General features: G+C 44.0%; 1 protein-coding gene across 2 annotated transcripts in view; it reads left to right on the top strand.

The window, feature by feature from the left end:
- The window catches only part of TUBGCP2 (tubulin gamma complex associated protein 2), a 25,393-nt gene extending 6,348 nt beyond the window's left edge, over positions 1 to 19,045 (top strand). For both annotated transcript variants that reach the window (XM_046942850.1, NM_001006496.2), the window contains exons 5-18: positions 1,354 to 1,513; positions 3,207 to 3,414; positions 4,443 to 4,642; positions 6,354 to 6,543; positions 7,193 to 7,338; positions 7,992 to 8,172; positions 9,076 to 9,256; positions 9,862 to 10,034; positions 11,336 to 11,464; positions 12,764 to 12,884; positions 14,448 to 14,591; positions 15,165 to 15,293; positions 15,932 to 16,095; positions 18,783 to 19,045. In XM_046942850.1, the coding sequence (XP_046798806.1) occupies positions 1,354 to 1,513; positions 3,207 to 3,414; positions 4,443 to 4,642; positions 6,354 to 6,543; positions 7,193 to 7,338; positions 7,992 to 8,172; positions 9,076 to 9,256; positions 9,862 to 10,034; positions 11,336 to 11,464; positions 12,764 to 12,884; positions 14,448 to 14,591; positions 15,165 to 15,293; positions 15,932 to 16,095; positions 18,783 to 18,888 (2,232 nt within the window). In that variant the 3' untranslated portion in view covers positions 18,889 to 19,045. The remainder of the gene's footprint in view (positions 1 to 1,353; positions 1,514 to 3,206; positions 3,415 to 4,442; positions 4,643 to 6,353; positions 6,544 to 7,192; positions 7,339 to 7,991; positions 8,173 to 9,075; positions 9,257 to 9,861; positions 10,035 to 11,335; positions 11,465 to 12,763; positions 12,885 to 14,447; positions 14,592 to 15,164; positions 15,294 to 15,931; positions 16,096 to 18,782) is intronic.

Raw genomic sequence — 19,045 nt, 5'->3', positions numbered from 1 at the left:
CAGATGTTTCCTTTTCTGCCTGCAGCAGTGCTTGCTCAGCATCCTTTGTGGCTCATCCCATCCTTACTGAAAGCTCTGTTCTCCAAGATATGTGAGTGCAGTGCCTTGTAAAATTGTTCCCCTAGTAGACAATCATTTTGTCTACTTAGCTATTGGATTTAGTGTTCCTGAAATAAGTGCTGCAAAACCCTTGTCAGGCAGTGATGGAGCTACACTGATCCTCCTATACTTTGCATATCAGGCTTTTTGCTTGTCTCATCCAAATCCTTCATGGACGATCTGAGTCAAGCAGTTGATTTAGATCCCGAAGAGGAGATTAATTTCCAGTAGGAGAACAGATCTTTTATATAGGATTTATGTATGGACTTGCTCAAAGAGGAGAGAAGAGGAAGTGGCGTTCTCTAGGATGTTCAAATACATGTTGATTTCCATGCATACTTTTCCTTTGAGGCACAGTTCTGCCTGCAGTCAAAGGAACTGAAATGGCAGCGCAAGCCAGCAAGCACGAAGATGCAAAGCTTATGTGCGCTTGTTTCCTTCCCACATTCCTCTCACCTCTGAGACCTTCAGTGAGAAGAAAATAAAATGACCCTGTGCAGATCCCATTTCACATACGTGTGGAGCTTAAGAAATGGCTTTCATAAGCATGTCTCCCATGTTTTTGCGCTTGTGGCAGTTTATGTAGGTTATACATCACATAGACCTCTCCAGCTGAAAATTAGTCTTTCACCATATTTATTTTACTGACAGAGATCCAGAGCCAGGAATGGAGACTGGTGTGGTCTTGTAAAAGCTCACTTCCTTCACAATCAGAGCAAAACCACCGTCATTTTCCACCAATGTATTATCTGGATGGCATTTCATGTGCAGCTACTCCATGGGCAATGTGCGGAAACTGATGTCAGAGGTGGTCATTAGCCTATTTGCAAGTGCTCCTTGGATAAGATGTTGCTGCTTTCTCCTTCTGGAAGTAATTTGATGACTTTTACATGGTGCAGTTTGCAAACTAGTAAGGTGACTGGTGCTTGTATGCATCCTGGTTTTGCTCCTGTGTGTATGCCACAGCACCAAGGCTGGTGGGAGGGGTATGACAAGGCATTATTTGATGCATCCTCCAATAAGAAGATGGCCAACTATATAAAAAGTCACCTCTGCAGCACTGGGACCGGTATCCTGGATGAAACTGAGAGACTAAAACCTACACTATTCTACTGAAATAATTCCACTTTCTGTTTTCAAATTATTGGCTTACAGTCAATTTCTGCTTAAAATGGAAAAATTCGTGCCCTTCCAGACATCTCTCTTTTTTCATTCTTCTCTCTTTTTTTCTTTTTTTTTTTTTTTTCTCAACAGCCTCTTGAGCTCACACGAAAAATGCTCCGAGATAAGCAAAACAAGAAGAATTCAGGTCAGCCTGTTCCAGTGTTTCCATCCTGGGTGTATGAGAGGCCTGCGCTTATTGGTGATTTCTTAATTGGCACTGCTCTAAGCACTGACATAACGGTACCTATAGGTATGTGATACACACTGAAAATTATGTTAACAAGATATAGAATCATAGAACCACAAAGGTTGGAAAAGACCCACGGGATCATCCAGTCCAACCATTCGCCCATCATCAATGGTTCTCACTAAACCATGTCCCTCAACGCAGTGTCCAAACGTTCCTTGAACACCTCCAGGGTCAGTGATTCCACCATCTCTCTGGGCAGCCCATTCCAGTGCCTTGTGTATATGTTTTGTACTTGTTCAGAAGTGCCATTCGGATTCCATCATAATTAGGATGAAAGCAAAGCTTGCCTCCTTGAAATCTGCGGAAAGAACGGGGTTCAAAAATTAAGCACAGCACTCAACCAGGCGTATTTTCTTCAAAGTGTTTCTCCTGTGCTAAATTCCAACTCCACTGTTAATCCATACGATCTAATCTGCTTTGAGTTTCCCAGTCCTTCTTCCACAAAATACTACTGCAGGAGCATCCCATCTGCATTCTCAGCTGAAAAATCTGCAGTTGCACCTTTCGGGAGCATTCATCATCCATGCAGCTCATTCTCCTCTCCAGTAAGGCTGTGACAACCTCCCTGATGTGCTCCTAGCAGAGCAATGGGGAACTGATCTCACTCTTTTGTATTATAGCTTTAGACAGAGCTGTGTATAGTTTGTGATTTGTAAATCAGATAAAAGAAAGGCAACGGTTGTGCCAGAGGTTCATGTTTCTGTTCCCCAAGAAGGCAAGTGCACCTGCAGGAATCCTTTAGCTTCTTCCTGGCATGGATTTGTGCCTTGTCTAAGGGGCACGTGAAAGTAGTGATCACAAGTAGTTTCATTCTTGAGTGTTTCCCTGTTGTCAAATGGTTTGTGTAGCTGCATGGGAATTTTAAGCATGTCTGATGCGTACATTTACAGTCCATGTTTATTTTCCAGGCTTTTGAACCACATGACAGAGATTCTCAGTCACATTTCAGTTAAATGCTTCACCCCTCCCCCCACCCCAGGGATTAACAAATTCTGTAGTGCCCAGAAATCACTGGTAAGATCAGACACCTCTCAACACTGTTGAATGCTGCACCAGCACATACAGTCCTACAATGGAGAGGGATTGTTAGCTGGTTTTGTGAGATAAGGCTAGCTGTAGTGAACACTGTAGCCATTCTGGTCCCTAAAAAATTTTGAAGTACTTCATTGTATTTCAGTTTGAGTCCCTTGCACTTCTTTGTAGCTGATTTCTAGTTCACTGCATCATTCAGAGACCCCATAGCTTACAGTTCACCTGCAGCTTTGCCTGGACTAGCTTTTCGTTTCTTTATTTGAATTTTATTCTTTGTATTTGAGTATTTCAGTGGAGGGGAAGTAGGAGAATTGTTGGCAAGACTGGGACTCAGGTCCAGTGTAACTGAGCCCATTTGGGTGGAAGAGTGAACAGTGCACATGATATTCTCTTGGCCACAATTGATGGATGCATATCTCTGTCCACTTGATTTGCTTTGAATTTAAATGATGAGCAAAGGCTTCTATTTTCCTGGATTTTGGAGTTGACTGTAACTCAATTTCTCTGTATCCTGGTTCAGCTTTGTATGATCTTTCTTTGTTCTCTTTGAATGGTAGTATGTCATCCTTTTAGGCTTCAGGTGCTAGAACATGAATGGAAGGTCCGGACATACTGCAGCACGTTCTGGTTATGTTCTTTTCTGTTGTCTCTTTGAAAACAGGTACTCTGCCATTAGCATCCCAAGAATCCATGATTGTGGAGGACTTGCTGTATGTTTTGATTGGTGTGGATGGAAGATACATCACAGCACAGCCTCTTGTTGGCAGGCAGAACCGAGCGTTTTTAGTTGATCCAAACTTGGACTTGTCCATCAAAGAGCTGGTGACCAGGATTCTTCCCGTAGCAGCAAGTTACTCTGCTGTCACCAGGTACAGAGCTGTCATTTCCTCCCAGTGGAGGATGTTTTCCTTCAAGCATCGAGCTGTAGAATATGGAATCTGTCATTTTGCAGATGATGACTTCCAAGCTAAATTTAAACCTATAGGAATATAAATGAAGAGTGACAATTTATTTGAAATGGCTTTGGCTATATATGTTTTCTCTGGCATTCTCCTATGTGGTGCCACTTCGCGTTTTCCTTCACCTTGCCTTTGCTTTGTCCAACATCTGACTTGGTACAGGCAAAGTTAAAATATGTCTGCTTATTGTGGCTTGACTTTTCCCACTTTGCTATGATTTTCTCCCTCCTTTCTGCTTTTTGCTCTCCTCCGGGCATCCAGGACTAAGAGGACCCTTGTGTCTGCTGCTGACCAGGAGAGCTTACATCTTCCTAGTTTCTGGTGGCTATCTAAGTAATTGTTGAAAGGTCTTAGTGTAAGGTACACCTCACTAACAGCAGAAGTTTGTAATATAGATGCTGCATTTGATTTGATGTCCCCAGAAGATCAGCAAAGAGGAAGAAGCACTTTCAGGAAGTGATTTGTCCGATCTCTTTTGCCTGACTGATTCTAGGTGATATGGTTTGCATTCAGAAGCCTCTGTCCACAAAATAAGATACATGGAGCCAGCTAAGACTGATCAGGTGAATCACTAGTCAGAAGCTAGTAGCAATGCTTTCCTCAGTGTTTGGTTCCATGATATTGTGTCTGTTTGAGACCTTGAGATTGAGACCAGAAAATACTGGCAGTCACTTTTTGTTATAGTTGATTTGCAAGTAATTCTAGATCCTCTGCAATTAAGAGAAAATGTTTTCCCACACCTTTCTATACTAAGAAGTGTGGTGCTGAGAAGTAGACAGGGGACAGAGAGCAAATGTTGAACCTAAAATTTAGCTGACAACCGGTAGGTTTTCTAATGCAGTGTCTACTCTTGTGCTTCTATAGTGTCCTGAAGTTAAAATTCCTGAAGATGTTGGAAATTATGCTGTGCAAAAGAGATTCCATTTTGCATTTTACAGGTTTATAGAGGAGAAGTCTTCCTTTGAGTATGGACAGGTAAATCATGCACTGGCTGCTGCTATGCGGACTCTGATCAAGGAATACATGATACTAATTACCCAGCTGGAACATCTTCAGAGACAGGGACTTCTCTCACTGCAGAAGCTCTGGTTTTATATCCAGCCTACAATGAGGACCCTAGAGATTCTTTCTTCACTTGGTAAGTTTAAAAAATACAGTCATTATGTTTAGACAGGTGCATGACAGTGGCTTCTGAAAACTAGACAAATTAACAATACAGACAGGGCATGTGTCATTTAAATTTTGTTATATTAAATAAGAAGGACTAAGAGGAGGATTGTACTTGCCAGACCTCTGCCGTTTTTGAAAGCAGTAGGTTCTCTGAATCATGCCTGTTGTCATTATACCTCAGAATATAAGTATTGTGCTGTGTGAAGAGGCACAGTATAACCCATTTGAGAGCATATGTGGTATGCATATCCCACAGGAGTGCCTCCTGTCAGATAACTGCTCACACAGAGGTGGAGTGGATTGTATCCTTTTCATTAATACCACTTTAATAGCTGCATTCCTTACTGTTTCCTCAGTAGTTTTGCTTAAATTAAACTCTCTGACATGAGGGTACTCTTGAATTTCTCTCTACTCAGCCCAGAAAATTTATCTGGACATAAAAATATAGAATCTGGAAATGGATGATCCATCTTGGTATTTATGTTTCCTGAAATAGTCTCATTTTTGGAACACTACAGTTAGCCATCTGCTTGATGGTTTACTTCAGTCTCAAGCTCATGATACTACTGTATTCTTCTTTCTCTGTCCCTTACATCCCTTTTGCAATGCAAAGTATGAATTGTACTATGAACCTACCTAAGTCCAGGTGTTTCAGGCTGTGTATGTGATTAGTTCAGGGTTACAGTGGAGAATAGATGGGATTTTGAGATCAGAGATTTCTCAAGCATGTCATTGAGGTGTGGGATTTTTTCATTAGCATCTCGAAAGAAAATTCTATGTATGGTGTAGAAGCCATGAGATACCTTATGTCTACCTGAGTTCAGATCACGCAGAGTCACAGAATAGCCCAGGTTGGAAGGGACCTCAAGGATCATGAATCTCCAACCCCCCTGCCACAGGCAGGGCTGCCAACTTCCACATTTAATATCAGACCAGGCTGCCCAGGGCCCCATCCAACCTGGCCTTGAACACCTCCAGGGATGGGGCATCCACAGCCTCTCTGGGCAGCTGTTCCAGCACCTTACCACTCTCATAGTAAAGAACTTCCCCCTGACATCCAACCTAAATCTTCCCTCCTTCAACTTAAAAACATTTCTCCTTGTCCTGCTGTTATCTACCGTTTCAAAGAGTTGACTCCCCTCCTGTTTATAGGCTCCCTTTAGATACTCCCTTTAGATGCAGTGAGGTCACCCTGCAGCCTTCTTTTCTCCAGGTTGAACAAGCCCAGCTCCCTCGGCCTGTCTTCATAGGAGAGGTGCTCCAGCCCTCTGATCATCTTTGTGGCCCTCCTCTGCACCCTCTCCAACAGCTCTCTGTCTTTCTTGTACTGGGGGCTCCAGACTGGACACAGTACTCCAGATGGGGCCTCACAAGGGCAGAGTAGAGAGGGACAATCACCTTCCTGTTCCTGCTGGCCACCCCTCTTCTGATGGAGCCCAGGATACCATTTGCTTTCCGAGCTGCAGGAGCACACTGCTGGCTCTTCTTAAGTTTTTCATCCATCAGGACCCCCAGGTCTTTCTCTGCAGGCCTACTCTCAAGGACTGCTTCTTCCAGTCTGTAAATATGCCTGGGATTCCTGTGGCACAAGTGCAAAACCTTGCACTTTGCTGTCTCCTTGGTCTGTGTATCTAAATGTAGAATCTTGTGTGTCTTACATCTGTATTTTTTAATTTCAGCTACTTCTGTGGATAAGGGTGAGTGTATGGGAGGGTCAACCCTGAGCTTACTCCACGATAAGACTTTCAACTACACGGGAGACAGCCAGGCCCAGGAGCTGTGTCTGTATCTAACCAAGGCAGCCAGTGTGCCCTATTTTGAAATTCTGGAAAAATGGATATATCGAGGCATCATCAATGATCCATACAGGTAAAGAACAGTTACAGAATGAAAACAAAATGAAAAAGTTAAGAAATATCTTCCCTCTTGTGTCCCTCTTTGTGTTCCCTTCTCACATCTGCATCCTCTTCAGGACTGGGGTGAGCTCTGTTCTCATAGGATCCTGTTCTCATAGCTCACTGAATCTGTGTTAATGTAGTCCACTAGCATGATGATCTGATTCAAGCTAACAGTGCTCTCTAAAGTTTCTTGGCATTGGTAGAATCATTTAAAGCATTTTCAGCATTTTCTGTGTTTGTGCGACATTCCTGTTGTCCACATTTTCAGAATGCAAAGAGGGAAGAAAATGAAGTTAAAATAGCTTAAAAGAACCCCTTTCTGATGGAGAGAAAGCTGAGGCCTGCTTCCTCACCTGTACTCTGACAGCCAAATAACATTTAGACCTGATTCCTGAGCCCTATGGAATTCTGTTCCTGTTGTAATTGATTGCAGATTAGCACAAACACAGCACAAAATGCTGCTTGTCTTAGTACAAACTAATCTCAGTTCTTGACTGAAATATATCTTCATTAGACCTTACTTCTGATATATCATATTCCCACTGAACATATTAACAGGTCAAAAAAGTAATCCCCATTGTACCACTTCCTGCTTCTAAACATCTGCTTTAACTGTCCAGTGAGTTCATGGTGGAGGAACACGAGTTGCAGAAGGAGAAGATCCAGGAGGACTATAATGACAAGTATTGGGATCAAAGATACACTGTTGTTCAGCAGCAGATTCCCTCTTTCTTGCAGAAAATGGCTGACAAAATACTAAGCACAGGTAGGTAAAGAGACATTTCTGGTTTAAGAGGAGCCTGAGATGATCGTTGCCGTTGTTTTTGTAAAGATAAATTAAAGGGCTGTCCAGCTACAACATCTCAGAGAAACAGAAAAACTAAAAGCAACTCCAAATCATATACATGATAACGTGGGAAGGAGTCCAGCAGTTAAAGGAGCTTTCTGTCTTTCTGCTCTGGTACATGGGTACAGTTTTATAGCATCTAGATAGATGGAGCTAGATGTCTGAGGTTTGAACACTGAGTCTTTATTTGGGCACTTAAAGGCAGCCATCAGTCAGGTGTGCCACCTGATGGTTATCATTGCTCCCTGCTGCAGGTACAAACTCCTCAAAAGCTGTTTCTGAAGTGCAACACCAGATTTTCCAAGTTGGCTGTCTGTAAAGGTGTTTTACCACCATTGGGAACAGAAAACATTTCTAAATTACTTCTTAAACATAATATTAATAGCCTAGTTTAAATTCTATGTCATCTTTTGAAAGGCATCTGAATCCTTTCCAGTTTTAGGTTGAACTTAATATAAAATTTCACAATATGCCTTCTATTTGTATATTCCATTTGGTAACAGTGATTTGGAGGCTTCTCTTGTGGCAACACATGCAGTTGCTGCAAATGTGGATCACTGTTTCCTTTTCAGGGAAATATTTGAATGTTGTGAGAGAATGTGGACGTGATGTTACCTGCCCAGTGGCTAAAGAGGTCATCTATACTTTAAAAGAGCGAGCATATGTGGAACAAATAGAAAAAGCATATAACTATGCTAGCAAAGTTCTTCTGGATTTCCTGATGGAGGAGAAAGAGCTTGTGGCTCACCTAAGGTTTGATTTCTTTTATTAAATACATGTTAAATAGGTTGGTTCTGATTGCAAATGTCAGGTTTTAAAGTTAGCTCTATTTTCCTGGCATATTCACTCTGTTAGAAATGTTTCTGTTAGAAATGTTGACCTGAAGAAAAAAAAAACACAAAAAAAAGACTTGTTTTCTCCTGAAATAAAATGAAAAAGAAACGTAAAATCATAGAAATGTTGGATGGGAGGGACCTGTAGGGGTCTCTCATCCAACTTTCTACTGGAAGGCTACCACCAAAACTACGTTCTGCCAAAACTGGCCACTAGGCTTTATCTGACTTTATCTGACTCTGTCTTGAAATTGCCTGCAGCCACATTGGTTTAAGGCTGTGCCAGTCCCATTTTTGCTCCAAAAAGTGCCGTTGATTATGTATGGTGTCTGGCAAGACGCAAACCTCATTCTCCAGCTTTCCTGAGAGCTATTTCCAATCCCATTGCAGTTGACTGTCCCTGAGGTCTGGTGAAAATTGTAGTTGGTGCATCATACTATAGCAGAAGTCGACATAAGCGCATGGACTGCTTCAGAAGTCAGCACAGATACTTGGACAAGAGAGTCCATGATTCTGCTCTAAGATGGCAGCTGCCTCTTGGGTGGATCTGGACTCTGGAGGTTGGGTTGTTGTCCAGGGTAGCAGTGTAATCCATTGCCTAGCAGTAGAGTGCATACCTTTATTCTCAAGGTCCATTTTTACAGGAGCAAAAGAACAGCTGCACGATAATGTCCTGACTGAGGTGACAGAAGTAGGACAGCACACATTACAAAATACATATATATAGTTTCCAAACAGGTTATTTTTATCTGTTAAAAAAGCAAGTTAAGAAACATGTTTTTTTTTTGGAAACATAATCAATGATCTTCATTTTCTTGAGCAGATCTATAAAACATTATTTCCTGATGGATCAAGGGGACTTTTTTGTTCACTTCATGGATCTCACAGAAGAGGAACTTAAGAAGCCTGTAGATGACATCATAACTACTAGGCTAGAAGCATTGCTTGAGTTGGCCTTGCGAATGAGCACAGCCAACACAGATCCTTTCAAGGATGATTTAAAGGTAAAAAAGTGTGTAAGCGGAAGGCCTGCCATGTATTGAGGAAACCTCTGTGCCTATGAGAAACTGCTGAAAATGCAGTGAAAGAAAGAATGGATGGCTGTATTTCTGTAGACCTCTGGGTGAAGTCTGTTTATTTCATCGACATTAGCAATGGGAAGCTCTGATCATGCAGCAAGGGGCTGCATTTTCTTGTTGATGTCTGAGCACAGAGAAAGTGCTTTTGAGTGGCATCAGGATGAGGTGAAAGCAGTAATTTATCTCTCACCCGTGTTCTCAAGCTTAGATGCTCATTTTGGGGTACAAGAAATCGATTATAAGTTCTGACTACTAATTATTGTTGCGACTCAGTCGAAAGCCTTCACAAATGTGAGCCAGCACACAGGCTGTGCCTGGGGAGACTGAGATGACTTTATAAACAGCACAGCAGCACTGCTCTGCTGTCTGCTGCAGCACTGTCCAGATGGTGGCATTCCTCATCGCTCCCTAGGTTGATCTAGTGACTTGAGAGTGACCGATGATTTGCAGTTCTTCTGCTACTTAACTGCTGTTCCCTGGTATTTTTGAGTACCCCGTGGCTTCATTGTTTTCCTGCTCTTTCCTTATAGATTGACTTGATGCCCCATGACCTCATTACGCAGCTCTTGAGAGTGTTGGCCATAGAAACGAAACAGGAAAAGGCCATTATTGGTGCAGATCCCACAGAGCTCACTCTCAGTGGTCTGGAAGCATTTTCCTTTGACTACATTGTTAAGTGGCCTCTGTCCCTGATTATAAACAGGTAAGGTATCCATCCACAAAAAAAAAAAACAAAAGGCAGAAGCTTTTGTATAGGTTTATAACACATTTCCAAACAGCAGAATGCTGCGTAGTCTGTCTTCAAATGACACTAGAAGTTGTTGAAAAGTAGAAAATGCTTTGGGGTTGTTGATTTCCACTTGCTCTACTAGTAGACTAGGGCTTGTCTCTTCAGTACAGTCCTACCAGACCATGCCTAAGATATGCATAGAAAGTTGATTTTAAATGATGGAAAGACATGACCGGTCCCCCAGCTTTCATTTGTCCATGGCTTTTTGAAGGATCTCTCTGAGATTTTTTTATTTGAAAGTGAACTCTCATTTAAGAGTTTCCCTATTTGCAGTCAAACATTTCTCAGATGCGGAAGTGCAAAAAAGCTTTCTGGTAGCCCTGGTTGCAAACTAGAAGGATGCTACTGGCTGTTGCTACAATTACTGCAGCAGGCCATTTTGCATTAAATCGAGTTAGGATAAACAGAGTGCTTTCTTTTTCTGTAGTGACTTGCTTCTGCATGGAAACAGGGCACTGGCAGACTGTGAGCCAGGGAAACGGGGCAGGCAGTGTTAGGTGCTAAATGCCAGCAGTATCCCCTCACTTCTGTGAAATAATCAATTGACACGGTGGAACTTCCGTAATGACACAGTGTACCTGAAATTTTGTCTCTTTCTTTCAAACTGGGTATATTAACTTTGATGGTAACTATGGAAGTGAAAATACTAAGTGGTACAGTTTCACGAACTGTATTGGCTGGAGCTCTGTAGACGCCTACACCGAAGTGTCTGAGCACAGACCTGCACCCAGTCCCCGAGGCTATAAATAAGCATCCCCATCTGCTTCTGACAGTGCATTGCAGGCAGGGGGATGCTGCCTATAGCTTGGTTGCAGTTTTTCTTAATCTTTTTGGAGAATCCTGGTGAATTGTTTTGGCAGTCGTAGCAGCCTTGTTGCAGCAGGGACACAACTGCAGGCTTTAAGACCTCTGTCCCAGCTTGTATGCGAGTGATCTTTCTGCAGGTTGATCGAGGGCATCAGAGAAGGAGGCTCATGAAGTACCTGGTGGCAGGGAGTGTGAAGGAGGGACACTTCGGGAGGAATTCTTTGGGATGATAACACATGCTTTTTTTTCATCCGTTAGAATGGTTTCAGTGAAGACCCGTGTGTGTCTGAAGGCATAAGGAGCATATTGTTTTAAGTCTCTTTGCCTCAAAGTAGCCTCAGCCTTCACGGCTTAACCTGTCAATCAGAAGAGAGCTTAATCTGAATGGCTTTCTCCTTTCTTTCCAGGAAAGCACTGACAAGATACCAGATGCTTTTCAGACACATGTTCTATTGCAAACATGTGGAAAGGCAGTTGTGCAATGTTTGGATCAGCAATAAGACAGCCAAGCAGTTCTCCCTACATTCAGCTAAATGGTATGGCTTCTTTTTCTGCCGAGGCTTTGGTTTTCCTTCTTCCTAGTTAGATGCATTGTGACATGAATCAGATTATTTTGACATGGAACAGATCATTCCAAATTTCTGACAGGCAGTGGGAGGTCAAACATGACATTTTAGGATGCAGTAGGAAGTGTCTGCTCAGTAATCTTCGGGCTGCTTGACTTGTTCCTCTTTGGTGGCACAAAGTTTGGAAAAGGAACTGTAGGAACACACAGTGTCCTGAGTTGGAAGGGACTCACGAGGATCTTTGAGTCCAATTGCTGTCTCCACACAGGACTGACTACTCATAATCCAAACCCTATGTCTGAGAATGCTCCTTGAGCACTGGCAGCTTGGGGCTGTGACCTCTGCCCTGAAAAACCTGTTCCATGCCCACCACCCTCAGCCTTAGATGGTCTCACTGGAGCACGGGGCAGGCCTGTGGCACTGCAAGGAAACACCTTCTGTCTTGTCAATGGCACTCACTTCTCACAAGGTAGCCTTAAGGTACTTCTTTAGTGAGAAGTATTGGTGATGGGTGGATGGTTGGACTGGGTGATCCTGTGGGTCTTTTCCCACCGTGGTGATTCTATGATTCTCAGCTACCTTGGCACTGACCTCAGCCAATGTGAGCTCTTGCTCTCTTGACATCGGAAAAGATGTCACCAGTAGACAGGGCACCCATAGCTGAAACCGTGAGGGGGGAGTGTCCCCATTGCTCTGATGACTTGTCCCAGTTTGTTGAATGCAATTCTTAGTTGGATGTTTCAACCTGAAACCTTGAAAGGAGCTCTGTATAATTCTGCCATTTTTAAAGTGAAATTGCATTGAATACCCTCAATAGCAGGTGATTTGTTTAAATCCAGGAATCCCTGAGCATACCGATGGATAGGAAATTTTCAAGTATTCATTTAACAAGGGAGTGTTTATGGGCTACAAAGAAACATGAAGCATTTTGCTTGTTGTATTTTACACTGCTAGCAAACACATCTCACTAGTTAAAGTGATAAAATGGCTTTAATGATGTCCATTTATGGTTGGATGTTATCAGATTACAAATTAACTGTCTAGTGCACAGCAGGTTCAAAACTCTCAGTCACGTAGTTGAGGGGAAAGTCGTTTCCATACATGGAACTTAATCAGAGATGTTCTGCAGTAACTTTGTAATCACTCTCAGACTGCAATAGGGAATTTGCTAGGACAGAAATAGTTAGCTCTGCTTCGCTTGGCTGTGTAAGCTTGGTTCTCTGTGGCATTTGCTAGCTCGGAGTTGTGTGGGTGTGATTTCTCCCCTAGGTTTGCTGGTGCTTTCACACTGCGGCAGCGAATGCTGAATTTTGTGCAGAATATCCAGTATTACATGATGTTTGAAGTGATGGAGCCAACATGGCACATTCTCGAGAAGAACTTGAAATTGGTGAGTGTGTGTGCTTGAGAGAAGTCAACAGAATTCTTATGTTACCAAATGTAATGTAGGGAGAAGATGCCTTGTTTTAGTTACTGTTAAATGTTTTATTGGAGGAACTGTTCTGATCACACTATAAACAGTGCTGCTGTTCTGCATCACCTTTCTGCCTTGTTAGTCATATATCCCTTTCCTCTATGGAACCCTCCAGTCTGTGCCCAACTTTCATGCTCTCTTCATCCTGTTATGGGAAAGCAACATTCTGCTGAACATCACCAAGAATAAAAAAGTATGGGTAAGGAAGAAGGATGTAAGGTGCAAAGATCACAAGCAGGTCCAGACATCTTCCTCTGATTCCTTGGCTGACTCACAGCTCTCTTAAAAGCTGCGTCAGTGCTTTCTCTTCCTTGGAGCTGCCAAATATTAGGTCTTTGAGGCAGGAAGAGGCCTTTGCACTTTATTTTTCATGCTAGGACTATTTGTAATAAAAAAGGTTTTTTCTTTTCGGATGGTTGTTCTTCTGGGCTATTTTCACTGCATTGGGCAAGGCTGGAGAACTTTTCCACCCTTGTGATGTCTGGGAGAGACTAAGCTCATTTCCAGCTGGTTTTTATGCCTGACAAAGAGGGTATCTGGGCAAAATATGCCTGACCTCTCCTTTCATGGACATACAGTGTCTGGGCTGAGATATTTTCTAAGTATGTAACGCAGTGTTCCTGGTTCATTGATCAAAATAAAGTCAGTGACTTCTCCAGAAGTTAACTCTTTGCCCTAGCACGAGCTCCAGGTAGCAGTTTTTATCTCCTGATGGGCATATGAGATGCCTCTATCACCTCAGAGGGAAGCACATTCCCAGTGAGCGTCCTACCTCCCTGTTTTAAGCCACGAATGAGAAGACCCCAGAAGAATAGGAGCTGACATTCCAGAACACACTATTAAAGAAGCCTACAGAGGCCTTCTGAAATGTGATGACTCAGATTAGAAGGTTCCAGACAACAGAGAAAAAATCTGTTACTGGAAGACCAAGGATTTGTCTCTCTTAGGTAAACACATCTTTCCTTTCCCTTTTTACCTGACTGCAGTAGTGGTCTGGACTTTTGAGTTACTGTTAGGCAAGTAAAATTCATTAGGCAAGTGAAGGATGATGCTTGATTACTGGCAGGTCTAGTGAAAGTTACAGCAACGCTGTGAATACATGTTATCTACCTTGCCATCAGCCTGGCCCAGCCTGCAGCTTTGTTGTTCCCCCAGAACATGTGTCAGAGCATTGGCTGGAATTACCTGGCCGTGGCCGGTTTCTGGCATACAAACAGCCTCTTTGGACAAGACTCTGTGGGAGGAAAATGTTAAAGAGGAAAAAAAGATGGCATCCTAGGTTGCTTTGGCACTGTTAACTAAAACAAGGGCAGAGACATAGGCTGCCTGCTCTGTGTTACATAGCAAATGGCTCCACTGTGTTCTGTGCGGTAATTTAGGCTTTCATCCTGGTGGGAGTTGAGCAGATACGTTGGCAGTGCTGGTCTAGAGCTTTGGTGTCCTGGTTTGGTTTTTCATTAATGTACTATCTTCCAACAGGCTTCTAATATTGATGATGTTCTGAGCCACCACACGAGCTTTCTGGACAACTGCCTGAAGGACTGCATGCTGACCAACCCCGAGCTGCTGAAGATCTTCTCCAAACTGATGTCTGTCTGTGTCATGTTCACAAACTGCATGCAGGTATGTACAGTCTCCCCCTTTTATCATGCCAGCTGCTCTGTGTGCTAGGCAGCCATGATGATCCCTTCTTTTAACATGACCCCTCTCTTGCTCTCAGTATAGTTGGAAGAGCTTCTTTTCCCACCCACCAGCAGGCTTTACGAGCTCAAACTTTCCTCCACATGGGAACAGCCACAGAAAGTGGCTGTTCCCTTCACAAAATTCTATGCACTCTTCTTTTTCAGTGTTGGGATCAGGTTCCTGTGAACCTAATTGCCTCTCTTCATCCATTCTTGCAGCAGAATTTGAGGAGCAAGCTGTAGGGCTGGCTAGGTTTTTGTTCTTGCAAAGACCAGCTGAGGACCAGCCATGAAGACTGATCTCCTTTGGCAAACTAGCCAGTGTATCAGGGAGCCCATTTAAAAATAAAACAAAACCAGACACCTTCCTTTGGGCTGGTGTAAATTTAATCTCAGAGTTAGCTTTTGTGGGGATTAACTAGCTGCAGGGCTAGGAAGGTTGCATCAACCTCATGCATTGCCATTGTGGAGGAGGTGGGTTATAACCATGTCCCCAACCCTCTGCCCTTTCCAGAGGTTCACCCAGAGCATGAAGCTGGATAGCGAGATGGACCGGCTCAGCCTAGAGCATGGCACGATGCTGGGCCCACCAACAGAGGAAGAGCGTGCTGAAGAGACCGCAAAGAAGAAGCTGACTAGCAAGGTGGGGCTCTGGGTGCATTGATGGGCTCTCTAAATATTGCTTGGGGCTGCAGCTTGAATGGGGTGGCCGTTCTGCCTCCTACAGGTAGACCTTTCTGATTTCCAGCACACCTCTGGCCTCGAAAGCAGAATCTTTGTAGAATGTGGGGGTATTTCTGAGGACATTATGGAGCACTGATGGTGCTCTCAAGTCTGCTTTGAGGACCCTGTCTCCCACAGCAGTCGCTGCAATTGTTCTTTAGTTCTTAGCTGTATTTTCAGCTGTGTGCATGGATGAGCCAGTAAGCTGTAGAGTCTGACAGCCCTTCCCTTTTGTATATGAGATATCTGTCTTGTCTGTGTTTCTATATTTTTCCCTGTTTAGATCCACACTTACTAAGCCATTTGTTATGCTCTGCTGTTAGCAGGAAGTAACCAACAGCATATATTTGAGGATTATTCTACTGGGGTCTACTCTGGTGTCCTCCCAGATGGGCAAGGCAAGGCTTTTAACCACTGTGGATCTTGCAGCTGTTTTGAAAACGTTATTGCAGTGCCTGAGTTGCCATTAAGTTTTACGGCAGTATTTTTGACCAGGTTTTGAAAAAGGGATGGGATAGTTACATCTCCTTGACAAACACAAATCCTTTGTCTTGGTAGCTTTTAGCAGAGCATGCTGACAACCTCCATTTGACATCTGGCTTTGAAGCAACGATCAACAAGTTTGATACTAATTTCTCAACGCATCTGCTGGATCTGTTGGACCGGCTAAGCATTTACAGCACCAATGACTGCGAGCACAGCATGCTTAACATCATCTACAGGTGAGCCAGGGGTTTTCTCTCAGTAGCTCAGACTCAGCTCAGGAGCAGCGATTGCTATTCTATAGCTGTGTGTGTCTGCCTCATCAGAGGAAAGACTGAAATTGCGGGAAATGTCACTTTGTGTTTCAGACCACGCCTTCAAAAATACTCTTTTGAATTATGTGAATTTTTTCTGTTCTAATGCACGTGTTAGTTCACATTGCTTTGTGAAGTATTCCAGCAGGAGATCGGGCTTTTGGATGTCACTGCAGGCAGTACTGGGCATGGCCAACATAGTGCTGACAGCCAAGTTGCCTGCTCTTTTCATAGAAGAGCATCATGACCCACAGTCCTCAGCAGGAACATGTGGAGATCCTTCTTTTGGTGGCATCACCCAGCTCAGTCCCAGGCTGGAGCTGGTCCTCACCTTGCTCAGAAATGCAGAACAATATCAAGTCCCTGACCATCCTTTCTATCAAGGAACAGAAATCCTGCAGCCTTCCATCACACTTTATCACACATCATGCCAGAGATTACACCGATGCCTTTTCTGGCAGTAGCTCAGGTGTCCTCCCACCAGCACTGTTCCTAACTTAGCTGAGGTTCACCTCTTCTGTCATTGACTCTCCACCCTTTTGTAAACTGTTTATGGTTCCATAGGATGGTGGAAGCTCGCTCTTGTGGTCTTGCACCATGGAGACTGGTGTTGCATCCCATTTGATGCCATGTCCCTGGTGCCACGGCTGGGAGTTGACCCATGCAGAAATTGTGCAGGCAGTGCTCCCAGAGGTTGCAGACTTGTTCTTCAGAAGTTCTTCCTGCTTCTGAAGAATAGAGAAGTATGGTGATTCAGCAGGATGTAAGAAAACAAAATGCTTCCGTTGTCTGTTTGCACTAAGGACGGTGACCTAAAACTGCATCAGGCTGTTTTCAGAGCAGGGTTTGAGGCCTCTGCCCCCAGGCACTTCTACATCCCGCTTCTGTAGAAGGGCTGAAGAAGAAATACTGTGTCTTAATGCTGCCAGGGCATGCGTCACTGCCATGTCTCCCAGTCAGGACTGCGTAGGACCATGCAAATCTTCACCGAGGTTTTCGGCACGGATGGACCTTGAGTTAAAAAGCAGGTGTCCCCATTTCCTCATCTGAAATACTGTATGTTAGCAGGACACACAGCAGGACTGGGTGATCCTGTGGGTCTTTTCCAACCTTGGCAATTCTATGATTCTGTGATTCCATTTCCAAGGGCTGCTCAATAGCAGTTTAAGAAGCGGAAGCACCGAGGCGAATGGCCAGACATGACATTTAGCTCTTAGTCTGCAGGAGTTATCAGATCCAGTCTTGGACACTACGGCAACAGGAACCCAGGAACCAGAATGAAGACGGTTGCCATCTAAAATAACGTACTTGAGAGAGAGGATAGACTGTAGGATATGCTGATCTTCTCTTACAAACTATAACCACAGATCTTCAGCATGCAGAGGGTGCTTGGGTGTCTTGGCTTCATCAGCAGTGCTGACAGAGCTGGTGGCTGCAGAAAGTGCCCACAATCACTGCCCAGTTGGGAAAAGGAGCAGCATCAGAGCAGAGGGGACTATCAGGTGGATGACTTTGAATCCAAATGCCCTAAAATCTTCACTGATTAAGTGCTGCTAGCACTCATCCTTTCACAAATTTGGAAGCAACAGGAAGGCTGAGCTTGGAGGAGGACCACTGGGATGTACAGAGCCACAGAACGAGATACTGAGTGTGAGTGGGGTTTGGGAAGCACCACACACTTAGGAGTTATCAAAGATAATTTAATCCTAAAAGCACAGTTGGAAAGGAACAGGATGTAAATGAGTCCTGACTGTGTAAGCCCTTAAGTTGGAATCAAAATTCAGTAAATAATCCTGCCTCAGTGTCACGTGTCCTTTGTGTAACATTTAAAGGACAAAAGGGATGTAAGCTGCTCAGCCAGGAGAAGGCAGCTGATAAATCCCATCTGTCGAGGCTGTTTTCCACAGTCACAAAAAATATCAAGGAACAATTTGTTGCCATTTCTGTAAGATTGTTAAGCAACACGAAACTCAAATGTTGTGCCCATTCCTTAAGTATTGGAACAACCTATTTGACAGATGAGGAGAGTAATTTCTGTGTGATGTTCAGGCTGCTGGCCCCTGCCAATTGGTGCTGCGAGGGTGCACCTTTCTCATAGGATCACACAATGGCTCGACTTGGAAGGGACCTCCAAAATCATCTAGTTCCACTCCTGCTGCTGTGAGAAGGGTTGCCAAGCATTGGATCAGGCTGCACAGGGCCCCATCCAGCCTGGCCTCAAAGCCACCAGCCTCTTTGGGTAGCCTATGCCAGGGCCTCTCTGCCCTCTGAGTAAAGAATTTGTTCCTTACCTAAACCTCCTCCTCTTTCAGTTTAGATCAATTCTCCCTTGTCCTATCACTGCCTGTCTGCCTGCTTGTAAGCTCCTTTCAAGCATTGGAAGAAATACTCTGAGTTGTATGGCTTTGTGTTGCAGAGATGTGCCTGGGGGAAGGCTGCAGCGGAGCGGGGCTGGGTGGTTCTGTGCAGTTCTGTGCCACCTGAAGCACTGCCTGGGTTACAGAGGAGATAGGCTGATGCTATCGGGAGGTGCCGCATGCTGCAGCAGCGTGGTGACCCTCTTGGGGCCACAGGGCAAGCAAGTCGACTCCTTCCTGTGCTTCGTCCTACAGGTTGGACTTCAATGGGTTCTACACGGAGCGCCTGGAGCACATGTCTGCAGAGCGGAGCCAAAGGGCAGCCCCACCACCCCCCTGTGCCGCCGCGCCGACCCCATGAAGGAGATGGGGGAGCATTGGAACCTCTGGAATGAGCGTGATGGGATCTGCTCTTCTGAGAGGCTTTTGTGAAGTCTTTTTTTTTTTTTTTTTTTTAACTCCATTGTAAAATGATGTCTTAATGTGTTGTAAAATAAAAGTTAAAGAAAAAAAGAAAA

This window comes from Gallus gallus, chromosome 6 (assembly GCF_016699485.2).
Source record: "Gallus gallus isolate bGalGal1 chromosome 6, bGalGal1.mat.broiler.GRCg7b, whole genome shotgun sequence".
Classification (NCBI taxonomy): Eukaryota; Metazoa; Chordata; class Aves; order Galliformes; family Phasianidae; genus Gallus; species Gallus gallus.
The sequence above is the reverse complement of the archived record's forward strand: the minus strand, read 5'-3'. Positions and strand labels throughout refer to the sequence as shown.